The following is an 18,399-nucleotide window of genomic DNA, read 5'->3' as shown; positions in this document are numbered from 1 at the left end:
ACTATCACCATTAGTTGACTGGCCTAGCTAGAAGCAATCTACATTCTCCATAGTTGGCCCTTGGTATCAAGCCTGTTCATTATGATGTCATTTCCATCAACTGAGAATGAATCAACTCTTAAAAATGTCACTATCACCATTCTAAGCCTGCCTTAGAAAACCTCCATAAGCTCCATAAATGCTCCATCAGCTCCGTAAATGCTCATCACTTCCAGAGGAACATCTTAATTTTTTGTGATCTTTGGTACCAAGTGCAAAAGTCTCTATTTCTCTTCTGGGTGCCTGCTATCTTTCCTCCCTATGCTCAAGAAAAACTCCTTTGTTGAGAACTCTTCTGATAAAACACTGAATGTGCCAGGTTGGGCTCCTGATTCATAAAGATAATAACTCTTTCTTTTCTTTTTTTTCCCTGCCTTCTTTTCTTGCTTGGATTTTTGACTTTGAACTTGGAGTAGCTGTTTTTTTATAGAAATTACAACAGCCAACTCAACCATTGGTATATTTACCACCTAGATTCCAAATTCTAAACTGGCAGCAGATTTAGAATATACATGAAGAATAAAAACAAATATACTAGCCATCAGCTATCATATGCTCTTATCCTGCTCCTCCAACTGACAGAGTCTTGGCTCCAGAAGGAAATCCTAGTAGAAACTTTAATTCTAAAATATCATTTATGTAAGAACAAGGCAGGCATCTGGTTGAGTTTGGCCAGATATAGTGATTGCTTGTTCATAAGTCAATCAACACATACCATTTCATAATATAGGTGTGGCATTAACTGGATGTTGAAAAGGTAAAATAATGAGGCAGTAGTCAATTTGAACTAAGAGCTTACTTCTTTTAAGATTTTATTTATTTATTTACTTACTTATTTATGAGAGTAAAGGAGGGAGAGAGGGAGAGAGGGAGAGAGAGAGAGAGAAAGAAGAAAGAAAGAAAGAAAGAAAGAAAGAAAGAAAGAAAGAAAGAAAGAAAGATCACAAGTTGGAGGGAAGGGAGTAGGCTGCCGATGAACAGAAGAGCAGATGTAGGAGTATATCAGGACCCTGGGATCATGACCTAAGCTGAAGGCAGACGTTTAATGGACTGAGCTGCCAGGGTGCCCCTAAGAAGTTACTTCTTATAAAGCACCTTCTGAGGATTGTGCTTTAGAGACATTTTCTGATGTAATCCTCACTACAAATTGTGGAACCTCAAATAAAACACTAATCCTCCTCAAAAATTTGGGAAAGAGATTAATAACTTAGTATCACTAACAGCAAATTGAAAGTATTTCCTATTTATGTTTGGTGGAAATAAATGCTATGAAAATCTTTTCAAGAACAATTCAGCAACATGTATCAAGACCCATGAAAATATTATTATCATTGGCCTTGTTCTACCTTTTTAAGGAAACACCCCAAAATGAAGAAAGGGTGATGATTACACCCAAATATAATTAATTTTATTTCATACATAGTCATTACAAATACTTCATTATGTACACAAATAGTATAATTATCTACCTAGAAAATAATCCCAAAACAATAATGACAAACTATTACAATTAAAATGAAAGTATAAGAATGTAGATAGGGCAGCCTGGGTGGCTCAGTAGTTTAGCACTCCCTTCAGCCCAGGGCCTGATCCTGCAGACTTGGGATCAAGGCCCACGTTAGGCTCCCTGCATGGAGCCTGCTTCTCCTTCTGCCTGTGCCTCTGCCTCTCTCTCTCTCTGTCTCTCGTGAATAAATAAATAAATAAATAAATAAATAAATAAATAAATAAATAAAACAGAAATCAGAAATTCCTGGGTTTTGTTTTTTTGGTTCTGTTTCTGTTTTTTAGTAAGCTCTACACCCAACATGGGGCTGGAACTCACAACCCCAGGATCAAGAGTTGCATGCTCTACCAACTAAGCCAGCCAAGCACCCCGTAAAACCAGACATTTCTAAGAAATACAGAGATAGACTCTTTATATAGAAAGATTTTTTTTTACATTATAATGTACATTGGAGTTCTAAGTAACTATGAAAAAGAGGAACCATGAAATAAATGGAGATGGGAAAATATTATTTTGGAAAATAAATAAAATTACAATCCTACCTCAGAATCTTAAACAAATTCTAGATGCATTAAAGACATAAAACAAACATAGCAACTAAATAAGCAAAAACTGAAAATATTAGGTAAAACACTATATAGCTGTTAATATGCTATTTATATTGACATGCTATGGTTTCTACAGAACATTTGAGGTAAAAAAGAAAACAAAAACAAAAAACAGTGAGAAAGCTGTGGTATAATACTTATAAATATATCATTTATGTAAATATATCCACAAATAGTAATATTGTACAGTGTTTCCTAAGGGTATTTAAATGTATGTAAGAACCGTGAACAATGCCTGGAAAATCTCATACAGTGCTAATATTGGCTGCGTCTGATAAGAGTACTTGGAGGTATTATTGACTAATTTTCAGGAGGCATGCATTTGCATAATTGATTGTGTAATTTAAAATCAATATTTTCATTTATTATGTATATTGTGTATAACACTGTTGGTCTCCTTCTAAAAGTCATTTTAGAAATAATTTATTATATCAAGTTTCAAATGAAACTTCTTGCTATAGAATTGTGTGTATCTCTAAAAGTGTTTTAGTACCATGTGGTATTTGGATATTAAAGGATACTTTTGACAGCTTTAGCATGTTTGTGTAGGGGTATGGGGTATGGGTGTGTAGGATGTATTTATCTTGCTATTTGGATTTTCTGCAAAAAGCCTTCCTTTTTTATTGTTTTTTTTTTTTTTTTTTCAAGACTACTGGCCCCAAACAAACATTTGCTTTCTTTTTAACAGAATGGTGGCAGGGCACAATATTTTGCCCGGAGTGCTAAATAAACCCTCTGTGGAAATCTCCATTCGGTTATTATTTACAATTCAGGAGGAGGGGAAAGAAAGAAGCACACACTTGAATTGTATTTCTGTTTTTGTTGCTAATGTGAAGCCATAGAGAACAAAGCCCAGTGCAGTCCAAGGTGGCTGATTATTGCTTTGCATATTGTTTGGAGGCACCCCCAAAAGAGTATCATGATGATGGGGCAGAAAAGTTCCCATAATTGTAATTATTGGTCTAGAGTAGCCACGAGTGCCATTTTGACAAAATGATCCTCTCCCATCTTGCAAAGCTGAGTGCCAAGTCATGCCTCACTGTACTCCCTTCTGCCAAAGTTTTTGAAGATGAAAAATCACTATCAAAAAGAGCTTCAAAGAAAAGTTACAAAGGCTCCTGTGAAAGAGGAGGGATTATTGCCCTTCTTGCAAGAGCAACTGGATACGAAATACCATATGAGCTTCAGGTCATTACTAGAATCAGCTGGAGCACCTACATTCTTCCCAGCTGGCTACCTGGCCAAGTCATTGTCCTATTAACATCAATATCTGGATTTCCCACCTGCTTCGGCCCCTGGCAATCGCTGGTTAGTCTTTTCCATCATGGCCCTACTGAGAATAGATATTGTCCCAGAAGCTAAAGGACAGACTCATTCAAAGGAATAAGCAGATAAAGGAAAAATTCCATAATTTTAAGCTTTCAGAATTTTCTCTAATATTTCACCTGGCCCAGAGTGATTTTATGGGTGACACCAGGACACACTAAAATATATATTTTTAAAAGGCTGCATTTCACCAAATAGGATAGTAGCATCAGCAAGTCGGGGGCAGCCACTTTTTACCATCCAATTTATTAATATTGTCATGACACATTAAAGCGTTTCTGCAGCAATCACTTTGGGGCACTTTCGTACTCCAAGCTTCCTTTGGGGAAGTGATGGCTGCAGTGTGACTACGGACACACCGTTATATGTAAGAAGCAGCTCTCTTGTTAGAAAAAAAAATAGCTGAAATTTGGAAATAAAGCAAAAATCATAGGTGATATTTATCCAGTAGAGATGAAAATAATTTCTCTGAGTAGAGGACATAACTCCAAAGATGGCCTGGTGAACAGCACTTTTATGAAGGATAGCCTGAATAGACCTGAGAGCCATGCCCCCTAAGCCCTGCTCAGCCCTCCTTGGATATGCACCCCCATAACACACCCTAAGGCACCTTGCTTGAAACCCCTCCTCCCCATTCAAAGCTTGAACTTCTTAAACCTTTTTTAAAAGATTTTATTTATTTATTCATGAGAGATACAGAGAGAGAGAGACAGGCAGAGACACAGGCAGAAGGAGAACCAGGCTCCATACAGGGAGCCTGATGTGGGACTCGATCCCGGGTCTCAAGGATCAGGCCCTGGGCTGAAGGCGGTGCTAAACTGCTGAGTCACCAGGGCTGCCCCAAAGCCTGTACTTCTTAAATAGCAAATGGATCTTATTCATTTTTATGGTCCTGTTGCCTACTCTTGGGCTGATAACGGAGAATATGCTCAGAAAATATTTGTTAAATGAATGGTTTCCAAAAAAATAGAGAAAAGAGGAAGGACACAGTGGCAAATGGAGGGACAGGATCAGATACTTTGCAGTGTTTCCTCCCCAATCTGGCAAAATGGTGCATAATCTGTTATGAAGAACTTTTGGTTCATAGAGCCATTTGGACAGAAAGGAAGGAAAGGATAAGGCTGCTACTTGAATGAACAAAAAAATAAACTTTGTTTAAAAAATTACTTCAATTAAAAACTGAAAATTATTCCAATAAAGAAAAAAAGAACTGGTTTGGCTTTTTGCAGCTGCCTCACTGGCAGCATAGGCTGAGAGAAGGGCTGTCCCAGAAGGTCATGATTGCTCAGATGTCTCCACAAATGGGTGTTGGAAGTGGACGGCTCTCAGTCTATTTCCTAAAACGTACAGTATCGTTCAATCACGAACGGAGGGACTGGCCTGAGCACCTCCTCTGATCCGATAGGATTCTCCAGAAATAAGGCCCTGTACACCCACCGGAGCAGAGGGAAAACGACAGCAATCACAAAGGTGACATCACCTCGGAGCAAGCTTGTGGGTACCAGGTAAGAATTTGAAAATGGGGTTTTGAAAATTCCTTTCCCTTTGAAAGCCAGTTGCTAAGACAACAGCGATTGTAACTTTCCGTTTTATAAAGGCCCTACCTCAGCTTTTGAGGCATCAGATACACTACCACGTGGGGACACTTTTGCTGATTTGTGCAAAGAAGGGATAAAACCCAGTGTGGGGCAGGATCCCTCCCCTGGGAGCTATTGCATTAATTAAATGTGTCCTTTAAATGTCAAATCTCATAAATTTTCAGACAAAGCAGTGTCTCATTATCCCCCTGGGGTGTGGGCACAAATGATTCCCATTGAAATTGACACTTTGCTTGCAACTCCTTTTTAATAGCCCTTGCTTGATAGGGAATTCCAAGTAGGAGAAAAAATGTTCATTTAAGCTTTGCAACTGATTTCTGAAGTGTTGGTTATTAAGCCCAGTGGACAGATGGGATAACTGAGGCTCAGAAAAGGTAAATGTCTTAACATAAAGCCAGTAGTAAAAGGGCCAGCATTTCTGGGACTTTGCATTCAGTCACTTTCATTATACATGTACTGAATTCAAAATGTATCAGAGAACCTGCACCATGCACAAAGATGTAAAGGCAAATTAGACACTATGACCACAAGGAAACCACTAGGGGGAGAGTGGTAATAACCAGATCATTATAAGCTGGTGTGATGGGTATGATCACAGGTAGAGGGTGGAGTGGAAGTACCTTCCCCTATGAGAAGACGGTTGATCTGAATCATCAAAAACCTGTGCCATTAATGAAGAGGAATCTGCCAAGTAGATCAGGGGTAAAGGTGCGCATCCTACTTTGAAGAATAGGACCATTAAAAAGGTAGAAATGAAAACAATGCAAACTGGACTCTAAGGAACCCATCAGCTTTAAAGAGTGTTTTAGAAAAGAAAGAGGGAGGAGGAGTTACATTGTAGCTAGTCCTGTGGAGAAATGAAGAATAAACTTTGCTTAAGAAGATTACTACCTTTTTTTTTTTACCTTTTTTTTTTTTACCTTTTTTTTTTAATGTGTGTGTGGTACAAGAAATCTACATGATTCTGGCTTAGGCTGGATTCTTCAGCAAGCATGCTGTGGATGAAGTTAAAGGGGCAAGAGGTATGTTAGGGGTGCCCTTGGGGACCACACCTGTAGATGGGAGGGGAAGAAAGCAGGAAGGGGACAGGGGAGGTGAGAACTGCAGTGCAGACCTGACAACAATCTAGAAAAACCCACAGAGAACACTAGAATTAGAAAAACCCATGAGAGTTGTACCTCTTTGGGCCCAAATGGCCAAAGCTTTCTGCCATGGACTCAAATGGTCATTGTATGTGACACCCTTAGAATGGATGTGACTGTGACCAGGGGTTTCTCTGCAGCTGAGGCAGCTCCTGAAGAAGCAGACACATGAAGACCATCTGTCAACGGCCTTCCCATGGCAGGGCAACAGGTCCTTCTTAAAGGGGAACCTGAACAGCACATTTCTATGTCTACTCTGGGTTCCTAAGCCTTTCTCTACACCATAAATAGGTCCTGAGACGACCCTCACCATTTAGCCTGGCACCTGGATGATGAAGAAAGCTGAATCCAAATGTGGCACTTGTCACCTCTTCTATAAAATTGCCTTCCCCTACACAAGTGGCTTTGAAGTCAAATCTTTTCCTTTTTGAATCAGAAGGAACTTGGTAATAACATGTGAACTCAGTGTAAATCTGCCAGTAACACTTTGCAGAGGATTTCCATTACATTTTCTTCCCCTCCATCACTCTACTCAAGGGCTTTCTCACCTTCTTCTCCTTTTTTTTAAGGATATTATTTATTCATGGGAGACACACAGAGAGAGGTAGATACACAGGCAGAAGGAGAAGCAGGCTCCCTTCAGGGAGCCTGATGTGGAACTTAATCCCAGGACCCTGAGATCATGCCCTGAGGCAAAGGCAGACCCTGAACCACTGAGCCACCTAGGCATCCCTCTACCGCCCTCTCTGAATCCTCAGCTATGTTGACAAAGCCTTGGAGAAATCAAAACAGGCTCCCTAGGCTGCAGGTAGGGTTCCAGCATCCGCGTGTCTTGCTGGGTCTGCTTTTTTCCAACCTAGAGTCTCCCTGATAGTTAACACTCAATGGCACCTTGGCTTTGGAAAAATGCATAAACAACTTCTCACCTTCCTTTTTCCCTCAGATCAGGTCCTTGAATGTCCAGGGAGTACTGATTTTATTTTCCAGAAAGACCTGGACTTACTTTCATTTTTACAATTATCACTCCAGCTCCACATAAACGACACTGCCCTAATTTTTTTTTCTTTTTACCGTGTTACAAATTCTGATGATGGCAGTGCCAGAGGAATCAGAATAACTGCTTCTAACATTGTGTTTTTGTGTAGTCTAAATCTCAGGGCTTCTTTTCCTGGTTTGTATGAGAAAATGATGCCATATGCCATACTGTACCCTCCTTTAAAAAAGACAGTATGACTTGCGATATGTTTTACCAATGGTAGTCAATCAAACCAAAGAAGAAAACTTTACAGTCCCCTTCAATTGCCCATTATCAACCCAATGCAGACCAGCATATGATGAAATGAGCTTTAGTTAAAGCAGAAGATGTTGTAGATTAACATTTCAAGAAAGTTTCTGGACTATTGGTGGACAGAAAATACTAAAGTGGACTATGGGAATGGGTTAAATGCCTTCAACTCTGAGCATCTTAAAGAAGAGATATTTTGCAGAAGGGGGTGATTTAATCACTTACTTGTCCAAATATGAAAATAAAACCAATGTTCCTTCAAAATATTTTCAAGCTATAAGAGTGTGATTTGTTGAAACAGTGGTGTTGGGGAGGGAAAATGCATGGAGGGGCAGGTAGTTCTATATCATTGGGGTTTTTTGTTTTCTGTCTTTTGTCCATCATAAAATTTTGTATTGAGTGGACACTGCATGCTCCTCTAAGTACTGGGTGCATAGCAACAAAGCACAGCATTTCTGGGACTTGCCCTGCTGGCGATCTGAGGTCTCTTGCCAACTTCTTAAACTCATCACAGCAATTTTTTACATGTAACTATTAATGAGGAACATCAGAAATCACATATTAAATTTTTTACTAAAAGCAATTTAAGAATATTTAACAAATGACTTACCTTTGAAAAAATAATTTTGGTATATTGGGTGTTATCATTGGAAAGTTATATGATGTTGAAAAGACAGTGATTCCTTTACTTTTTGTTTTACCACTGATGTCATGTTAAGTAACATCTTCTATGCACTATGGTTTATATAATAAATATGCTAAAAGGTGATTTTTCAGTTGCTTTTTAATGTGAAAAGGATACATACCTTCTCCTGTGCTTTGAGACACATTATATCCTCTCAAATAGAAAACTCTACTGGTCTTCATCAAGAAATCCATCTTCCTGAGGCACTTATAAGGATAAACATTTTTTTTAAAAGACCTTATTTATTTATTCATGAGAGACACAGAGAGAGAGAAAGAGAGAGGCCAAGACACAGGCAGAGGGAGAAGCAGGCTCCACAGAGGGAGCCCGACATGGGACTCGATCCCAGATCTCCAGGATCATGCCCCAGGCCAACGGCAGGCGTCAAACCTCTGAGCCACCCAGGCTGCCCTCATAAGGATGAATCTGAGCAACTATTCCCATACAGACTCTGTGGCAGCTAATGAATATGGCTGCATTTTTGCCACAGAGCACCTGTTTATGCAGTGCCAAAGCTCAAAGTTGCTCCCTAACTGGCTTCACCATAGACCCTAGTAAGTTTTGCATGCTTCACCTGAAAACAGGAATAATAGTTCCCTATGAGCATGGAGGCCGGAGCAGCATTTTTAGACATCTCTTTAAACTTTATTATTTATCAAGAATCATGTTTTTATCTTTCATAGTCTACTATTTTCCCTAAGGAGCTATCAAGTGGGAACAATTTCAGTTTACTTTGACACAAGTAAACAGCTAAGCCAACAACAACAATAAACAACAAAAAACAAAACAAAACATGAGTCCATGAAAGAAAAAAATTAAGAAGGCAGTAAAATCACATGAAAATGAAACTCACAGGCCCACATCTTTACAAAATGTCTATAAGTCAGCAAATTTGGAAAAATGAGATTCAGATTTGGGGAGAATGAGGATAAAGATGATTGTCATTCCTAGCATAAACATGGAGATTGCAGACCATTGGGTACTGAGAGATCAGCTACCAGACTCTTCTCTTCCATTTTGCAGATAAAGACAATGGGTAAACCAAGGCTAGCTGTTTTGTTTTGGTTTGGTTTTGGTTTGGTTTTTTAACCAATTTCCTGTAACCTGTTGCCAGTTGACCTGGTATACACACCCATATCTCTCCATTTCACTTTCAGCAATGGGTGCTAGTTCTTGGATTCCTCTTGCCTCATCTGCTCACCGACTGGCACATTCATAGGGAACAGCAAACCAGAGGGGTAGTACCTCCAAGAGTTTCAAGGATGAGCTAATTACATACTTGCAGCATATATTTCAGAATCTATGTGTTATGAAGTTTCTCCTATTCCATTAAAAAAAATGTGACCAGTAGGATGGCATGGTTGCAAATATCCCTAACTATCATGGTAATAAAAGTCTGAAGATAAAAATATCAATTCTGGGAATCCAGCATGCATTGACTCATATATGAGCACTTCAACTTGTCACATTCCAATGACAAGGACAGTGTGAAGAGGTACATGCTGTTCTATAAAATTCAACCTGTTTCTAGTACTCAGGAAGCACTCACAAGCACACATCAACAGCAGTGATTACAATGCTGAACAATGCTCTGTTTTGATCAAAAGATCCTTTAGTGGCTAGAGGTATCCAGACAGGCATATCCAAATGAATATTTAAATACTGCTACCTTCAATATATCCCTGGGAAGAAGTATACATCAATGATATCTTTTTTCTGCCTAGCAAATATAAATATCCAGTGTCTCTAAAGTTTTGAATGATAGGGAATGCGATTCTTCATTTTCTCCGTTAGAGCTAAGTAGAGGGTTTTGTTTTTTGTTTTTGGACCACTGAATTATACAAAATGGAAATATTGGGACTTCAGCATTTTTGGCCACCTGACATTTCTAAATGAGTGTATTACTGAACACTAAACAACAGAATTCAAACCAACAGACTAAAATGACCTCTAAAAGCATGTTGTTTTTTTCTTCTTCAAATACATTAAGACAAATTCAATAAAGCAGAGTAACATCTGAGATGGAACTTATTGGAGAGAAACATAACAGAAGCAGGTGCTCTCACCACAGCTGACCTTGGCTTCAGCTCAAGCAAGATATGTCCTCTAGTCCCATTGACATGCTCCTACAACTCACTGCATTTGTGATCAATTTAACTGAAATGTCTGGAGATAAAAACCTGCCATGAAACACAGCTGCGACTTTTCCCTTTTGACTTGCACAAAGTTTATCACATATTCAGGACATATGATAATTTCATGAGGACATGATAATTTCATGAGGACATGAAATTTGCATGAAAGGATAAAAAATATTATTCTGTCTTTATATACACCTTTCTGCCAGAAAGGTTCATAAATACTGCCTGAAATAAATTAAACTTTGGCATGGAATATAATTTATGAAAATTGCAAACTACTTGAATTGATTTCAACAAAAAAGACATTAAATCTTGATGACTAGCAAACTTCTTCAGAGAAATAAAATCTGATGTTTAAATAGAATTAAAACAGCAATATAAATTTCTAAAAATATTTTAAGATTAAATCATATCACTCATGTAGGTTATTAATTAAGTAAATGCCTTATAATCATAAAAATGCTCTTAATCACTTAAATCATTGGTTCTGCTACATAGATAAAACATGACAGATGAAGAAAGAAATATGATTCCTCTTGAGAAGAGAAAATATGACATATTCTGTTACTTTTTTTCCTTTTAGCTGGTGTGCTTTTAGTGAATGCTTTTGTCAGAATTAAAAGTGGCACAAACACAATTTAAAGGAAACATGTAAGAAATACCCATTGATTGCTGATGACATTTCATTACTAGTAGTAAAGTTATGTAGTGTGAGAATTGGCTAAATAAATAAATAAGGAAAGAAAATCAAATCTGGGTTGACTGGAAAATTTTGGACCTTACTTATATACTTATAAGTATAAACCTTAAGTTTTATATAAGAACAACTTCTTAGCTTTGATAATATTACAATTGCCCTAATATTTACAGCTATGTTTTGTACTTTAAAGATCTACAAGTCCTGTTTAACCTACTTTCAAAAAATCTTTACTAAATTATAGCTACGAGGCTGACCTTTCCTACCTGGACTTGTGTGGCTAAATTCTCTTCCTCTCTCTCTCTCTCATTCTCTCTCTTTTGTGTACACACACACACACACACACACACACACAAACACACAGCTCTTTGAAAAGTAGTGTCACTGCACAATTTATCTTTCAGTTCCCATCATCCAACAAGGTGCCTGGCTTGTTTTTGGTGCTCAGTGACTACTTATGGAATGAATGAACGAATGAATGGACTCAGTAAGTGATGTTTGAACTTTTCTGGTCCCACTCTAAGCAGTTGAGATGAACAACTTGTCTAGAGGCTGATTCTGAGTCTCAGGAGAAACTGCCTAATGGAGGGACATCAGCTCAGGAACCAGGCCTAATTTTCTGTGCAAAAGCAAGGCAGCTACCTCAATGGTGTGATTTCAGGGGGCATCAAAGAATACCATGGAAAACAGTAGTTCCTTCCCCACCATATGACTGGTGACACATCCCTGTGAGATACTGTAATATATTTTATTGCACAATTATCAATAATTATCAAGAGTCAGGTATCACTAGGAAGGGTGAAGGGTGGGCTCACTGACTTAGAGGCAACACCTACTAAGGTGTAAATAGCTGATATATTCTTTTTCTACAAGTAGATTTTGACTGTAAGAATGAAAAATAATAGGGGTCCTCGGACATCTGAAGATAATATGTACAAGGAGAAAAGATATGAAGAGTCTGAGATCACCTTTAAATTTGCTGAGGGGTGGTATAACTTCCTATTGCTGAGGATGATGAAGCTAGAAAGGAAGAATTTGTAAAATCATATTTATGTTTATAAATGCTTTATGCCATATTTTAATCATCCTTCAGTTCTGAAACAAAATCATAGTTTTCCCCGGGCCTACTCACACAGAAGTCTTATAGGGTTTTAGCACAGATGGGCATCAAGATATTCCTTACCTACAAACAGCTGGCTGTTCAGCTGCAATCGGAAATGACCCTCCTCCGAAGTCTCCCTGGTCATCCTCGGGAGGCTGTCCACCTGGAGTGAAGTCTCCTTGAGATTCCTCTCAGCCCGGACGTAATGCCATTGGTTGTCATTCAGAAGAGAAGGAGAGTGAACTATGAGCTCTACAGGGCCATTTCCAACATCGATGGCAAAAGTGATCTCAGATGGAGCTGAAACCAACAAAGGAAACAGGTAGGAAGATGAGGGGAGATGTCAGTGCATTGAGGTCATAGGCATGCCCTGAATAAATGGTACGAATGACTGCAAGTCAATATGAGGTAAAGAGGTCTTCAGTTGAAATCTCTGCAGTATTTAAATTACCAATTGATTGTGAAAATTACCAAATACTAAATCCTAAACTCTTTGTTTGGCCTACTTGATACTTATCATGAGAATTCAAGAAATAGGATAAGGGACAAGGCCACAGATGCCTATCTGATAAACATGCATAGATGCCAAGGCTTGGAGTTTTATGGGCCTATCTGGGCTTCAATGGTATTCTCATGGTTATCAGTAGATACTAGATTAACAAAACCACTATATTCCCGCAGGGAGAGGATTCACATTCTTGAAAGTCCAGTGTTCTCCTCTATGTTATTTCATTACTATATATGATTGTAATCATTTATGCTATTCTTAGGACTTTTTCCTCTTTTTCAAGGAGACTCAGAAAGTTTAAGTGCTTTTCTCAAGGACATTTCACTGCAAGTAGTGATGCCTGGGATAAAACAGAAGCCTGCATCCACCTTTCATGACTCTTTCTCCCTTTCTATAAAAATCTGCATAACACACATGCCAGGGATCAATCAGGAGTAATAATACCAATGATGATGATGACAATGACGATGGTCATGGTAGTGGTGTTGGCAGTGGTATAGTGTTGGTGGTGATGATAGTAGTGGTGCTGCCGATGGTGATGATAGTGATGGTGGTGGTGATGGTGGTGATGGTGGTTATGATGGCGCTGGTGATGGTAATGGTGGTATTGGTGGTGGTGATGGTGGTAATGATGGTGGTGGTGGCGACATATAGCCATTGAGGGACAGAGAAAGAGAGAAATAGCAGGAACACAATAAGTACAATAAATTCTACTGAGTGCTATATACTAAGTACTGACCATAGATCCTGTCATTTTAACTCTCAAAACAATGCATGAGAAAGGCATCATTTTTAAGCCCATCTTATGGATGAGAAAACTAAAGTTATAATTTTCTGTTTCTTAGATAGTACAAAGAATCTGACTCAAAAAGTAGAATTCTCCATTTTTCTCTACTTAGAGTATGTCTTTTCATATTGTACATTATTACATAAGAATTTTCTAAATCTGAAGGATATGTAGGGGTAAATTATAAATTGATATTGATGAGAATACAGTCCCCTTTCAGTCACAGAAGACTTCCTATGACAGATCTTCTCTTCCTTCTAAGCACCTTAGGCAGCCCCCTCTCCTTTAGGAGGAGGAGCCCTCCTCCTTTCCACTTGAAACAGGACATGGATATTTATTTGATAAAGTCATCCACTGCCACATCTGAATTATCAGTGATACCAAAAGTCAAATAGCACTCTGGACCACTCTCTTCTCAGCCTTTATTTATTTATTTTTTTATAAATTTATTTTTTATTGGTGTTCAATTTGCCAACGTATAGAATAACACCCAGTGTTCATCCTGTCAAGTGCCCACCTCAGTGCCCATCACCCAGTCACCACCACCACCACCCCCACCTCCCCTTCCACCACCCCTAGTTCGTTTCTCAGGGTTAGGTCTTTCATGTTCTGTCTCCCTTTCTGATATTTCCCACTCATTTTTTTTTTTTCTTCTCAGCTTTAAACCCAAACAAAGAACCAGCCTTAGCATAAGAAGCCCCCAGTAGGTGGCATTTAAAGTAACTGGAGAGCTTGAATTGTTTTGCATTCTGGTCAAAGTGAGCCCTGACCTAAAAGAGAGGCAAGGAGGTAGAGGCCCGGAAATGGGATTTGAAAGCAAGGTCTCTGGAGCCACCAGGACCTAAAGCATGTTTTCAATCTTGTCACACCTATTAGCTATTGCTATTATTATCGTGATATGGCTGACCAATTCAGCCACATGGCTTTGGCTCATAAACCCATGCATTAAAGAAGACAGAACCGAGGCAAACAAATTGGGTTCAACAATTAAATGATTAAATAAGAGTGAATTTGGCCCTTTGAGCCATTTTCTGTTTCTTATTCAGGCCACAGATGACACCTTGAAGCCCTGCACATTTTGAGATCAAATAAACACTAACTGTGAGATAACTGGGATCTCAATTTATTTCTCTCTACAGAACAAAGGTAAAGATTGGTGAGAATTGGAAAGGAAAAACATTAAAGATTTTGCTAAAAGCCTTCCTGCAAAGCTGGTTTTGTGGATATTAAGTTCTACATGGACAGCATATCTTTATGGAGCTCTTCCTCTACTGCTGCATCTGCCCACCACCCCCTGCCACCCCTCTGCTTGTTAGGTTTCCTGTCCAGGCTCATCCCTGCTCCAAGATTTATCCCCCTGTTGTATAATGATCTGTTTATGGTCTGTCTCCCCAACTAGTCTGCAAACTCTAGATGAACACCTCACTAATTGGACACCTAGCACCAGGGCTGGTATATAGGAAGCTCTCATCCAACAAAAGACTCATTCATTAAAACATTATACATACTAAATATAATTTATAATTTTCTTTAGGTGATTTTTGTTTGTTTTTGCTTTGTTTTGTTTTAATTTTATACCCTGGACTTAACTTCCTTGAATTTTTTTTTTAAATTATCATTATTTAATTTTATTTAGGTCACTATTAAAGACCTATTTTGTTTAATCCATTCCTCCTAGAACTGGGGGACAATCAGTAAAATGTAATAATCACAGCTAATGTCTACTGAGTGCTTACCACAAGCCAGACACTTACTTGGCTAAGCATTTTTCATGAATGAATTCCTTAATATTTTAAGAAATTCACTATCATCTTATGAGACAGGTAACATAATGCAGCTGAGGGAGCTGAGCTGACAAGTTGCTTCAACCCAGATGGGGCAGAGTCAAGATTTAAATCCAGGCAATGTGTCTCTGGAACTCATTTTTTAAACCCACTCTTCTTATGAAAAAAAATATTCCCCCAAACCTATGCAGTGTCCTGTGGGGGGTGTGTCAAAGTGCAATTATATAATTTATATGCCTGGAAACAACTGAGAAGAATAATGTAAGTAAATAGCGATTCATCCAACATTGCCTAATGCCTCTGAGGATGGGAACCTGAGGCAAACATAAGCCCGCTCTCATTTGCTAGAGGGATGGTTATCACCCGATGGCCCTGGAGGGGAAACCCAGAAGTCCTGTGTCAACCGTAGTTCCAGTATGAATTTACCCCCTGGCTTTTCCTTCTCTCACCTGTCTGACAAATATTTTTCCTCATTATTTACTCCCTTGTGGCTCAAGACAAAGCTGAAGAGTAACTTGGCCCTTCAGTGGGTTTTTACTAATCCAGGTCTATGCAAGGCCCTGAGAATGCACAGATAAAAGAAACCCAATGATCTCACAGTGTGCTATTGAGAAGGCAGACAAAGGGACATACTATGTGGAAGAAAATGCCATAAGTTAAAGAGAATGTCTACCAGGTACTTCTAGAGGATGAGAAGCTGAGTTAAGGCTCCTGTATAATGTTCTCTCTTCCTTGAATCCCATGTCTGTGTCCTCAGCCCTGACCCCATGTCAGGTGTGAGATAAATCCCAGGGACAATTTATGGACAAAGAAGTCACTTACCCTCTCTGATCTTCCAAGCATACATTTACAAAATGGGAAATATGAACTACATGATATATTGTTAAACATTTTTGGAGACAAGATACCTCTAGGAAAAAATCACATACACTTTGCGTAAAATTTTGAGGACTTCCTGAATGTCTTATGTCCCAAATCATGGAGAAAAACAATTCTATTTTCTCTTGAGTCCTAACATTCTTGTGTGTTGAAGCAGTCTGGCAAAGCAGAATAGGAAGTTGCATTAAGGAACAGAGTGGTAGGGACACCTGGGTGACTCAGTGGTTGAGCGTCTGCCTTTGGCTCAGGGCACAATCCTGATACCTGGATCGAGTCCCACATCAGGCTCCCTACGAGGAGCCTGCTTCTCCCTCTCTGTGTCTCTGCTTCTCTCTCTGTGTCTCTCATGAATATAAATAAATTATTAAAAAAAAAGGAACAGAGTGGTTGCTTGATCCTGGATTCTGACTCTTACTAGCTGTGTGACTCTGGGTGTGTTATTAACTCTCTCTAGGGTCACTTTCTTCATCTGCATATCTGACTTGGAATTGAACAATGAAATTTATAGTGCAGTGTCTTGAATATTGTCAATAGGATTCTTTGAAAACTAATGAATAGGGATGCCTGGGTGGCTCAGCGGTTAAATGTCTACTTTCCGGCTCGGGCATGATCCTGGAGTACCGGGATCTAGTCCTACATCGGGATCGCTGCATAGAGCCTGCTTCTCCCTCTGTCTGTGTCTCTGCCTCTCTCTTTCTGTGTCTCTCATGAATAAATAAAATCTTTGAAAACTAATGAATAATAAATGTAAATTATTTAATACAGTGTCTAATCAATGTGGACACTCAACAATTTATTTTAAGTATAATACATTATACTATTTATATTATACAAATATATAAATTTAATTATTATTAGTATTAATTTTACCTTCTCGGAGGATCTGAGAGTCTATCTTCAAGTTCTCATCATATCTGGTAATATTGGGGTTTTTTGGTATTATTCTTTTTTTTAATCTTTATTTTTTTAAAAGATTTTATTTATTTATTCATGGGAGAGAGACACAGAGAGAGAGAGAGAGGCCAAGACACAGGCAGAGGGAGAAGCAGGCACCATGCAGGGAGCCTGACGTGCGACTCGATCCCGGGTCTCCAGTATCACACCCTGAGCTGAAGGCAGCACTAAACCACTGAGCCACCAGGGCTGCCCTGGTATTATTCTTGATATGATACTGCTGAATATCACAACTCAAATCTCTCTTTCTCCCATCCCCCTTCCATATATATATGTATATCGTAGATAGATATCATATATATATGACATGTATGGATACAGGTCATATATACATATATATCCACAAAAATGATATATATGACATATAATAAACATATATACTTATATATATGTCTATCTCATTCGCTTCTTCCATGGGCTTGAAGGCTAGCAGAATATACCCCTCCAAAATATGCTGCTTTAATCTCAGGATGATTTTGAGCTGAAGGCAATTGAGAAGAAGCAGAAGCAAGGAAAGCTCCCTGTGCTCCCCCTGTTATTTAGAGCAGGACATAGGGGATCCCTGGGTGGCTCAGCTGCTTAGTGCCTACCTTCGGTCCAGGGCATGATTCTGGGGTCCCAGGATTGAGTCCCACATCGGGCTCCCTACATGGAGCCTGCTTCTTTCTCTGCCTGTGTCTCTGCCTCTCTCTCTGTCTCTCATGAATAAATAAATAAAATCTTAAAAAAAAATCTTAAAAAAATCTTAAAATAAAATCTGTATATAAAGTTACAGAGATGTCTCTCCTCCCCTGTCTACCAGAAGGACAAAAATTAATTGCCTGGAGACAACTGTAGACCCTATCAGTCCAGAGATAGGGTCTAGGCAACTGTGGACCCCATTGGCACCAGAGGAATCTGCATAACAAACTTTACTAACTAGCCTTTATCTCTACTCTTAGAAACCTAAAACTTCCTTTTTTTGTCTATAATTTCTCCACAAATCTATTATTCTCTGTTGAACAGATAAGCTGTAGTTCTAAGTCACTTCTTCGAGTTACTCATTTTTCTCTGTCCATTTCTCATGTTCACACAATGTGTGCATATTAGTAAACTTCCTTTTGTTTTTCTCTCATTACTCTTATTGCAGGGGTTGCAGCCAAGAATAGAGAAGTTAAAAGGGAAATTATTTTTCCCTCTTTATATATTTTAGGACATATTAGGTCCCTTGCCAGATATAAAGGTGGGCCCTGGCAAAACTAGTCTGCAATCTTATTTCCACAGCCAGAGGCATTGGTCAGAGGTGGCCAGGTGAGCTGCACATCAGGAATTTCATCTCTCAACTGAAATGCAGCTCTCCCTTGGAGGAGAGCTAGTT

General features: G+C 38.9%; 1 protein-coding gene across 1 annotated transcript in view; it reads right to left on the bottom strand.

The window, feature by feature from the left end:
* The window catches only part of CNTNAP5 (contactin associated protein family member 5), a 798,328-nt gene that overhangs the window by 110,992 nt on the left and 668,937 nt on the right, over window positions 1-18,399 (bottom strand). The window contains exon 17 of the mRNA XM_055316368.1: window positions 12,212-12,430. Coding sequence (XP_055172343.1) covers window positions 12,212-12,430 — 219 coding nt within the window. The remainder of the gene's footprint in view (window positions 1-12,211; window positions 12,431-18,399) is intronic.

Source organism: Nyctereutes procyonoides, unplaced genomic scaffold, assembly GCF_905146905.1.
Source record: "Nyctereutes procyonoides isolate TBG_1078 unplaced genomic scaffold, NYPRO_anot_genome, whole genome shotgun sequence".
NCBI lineage: Eukaryota > Metazoa > Chordata > Mammalia > Carnivora > Canidae > Nyctereutes > Nyctereutes procyonoides.
The sequence above is the reverse complement of the archived record's forward strand: the minus strand, read 5'-3'. Positions and strand labels throughout refer to the sequence as shown.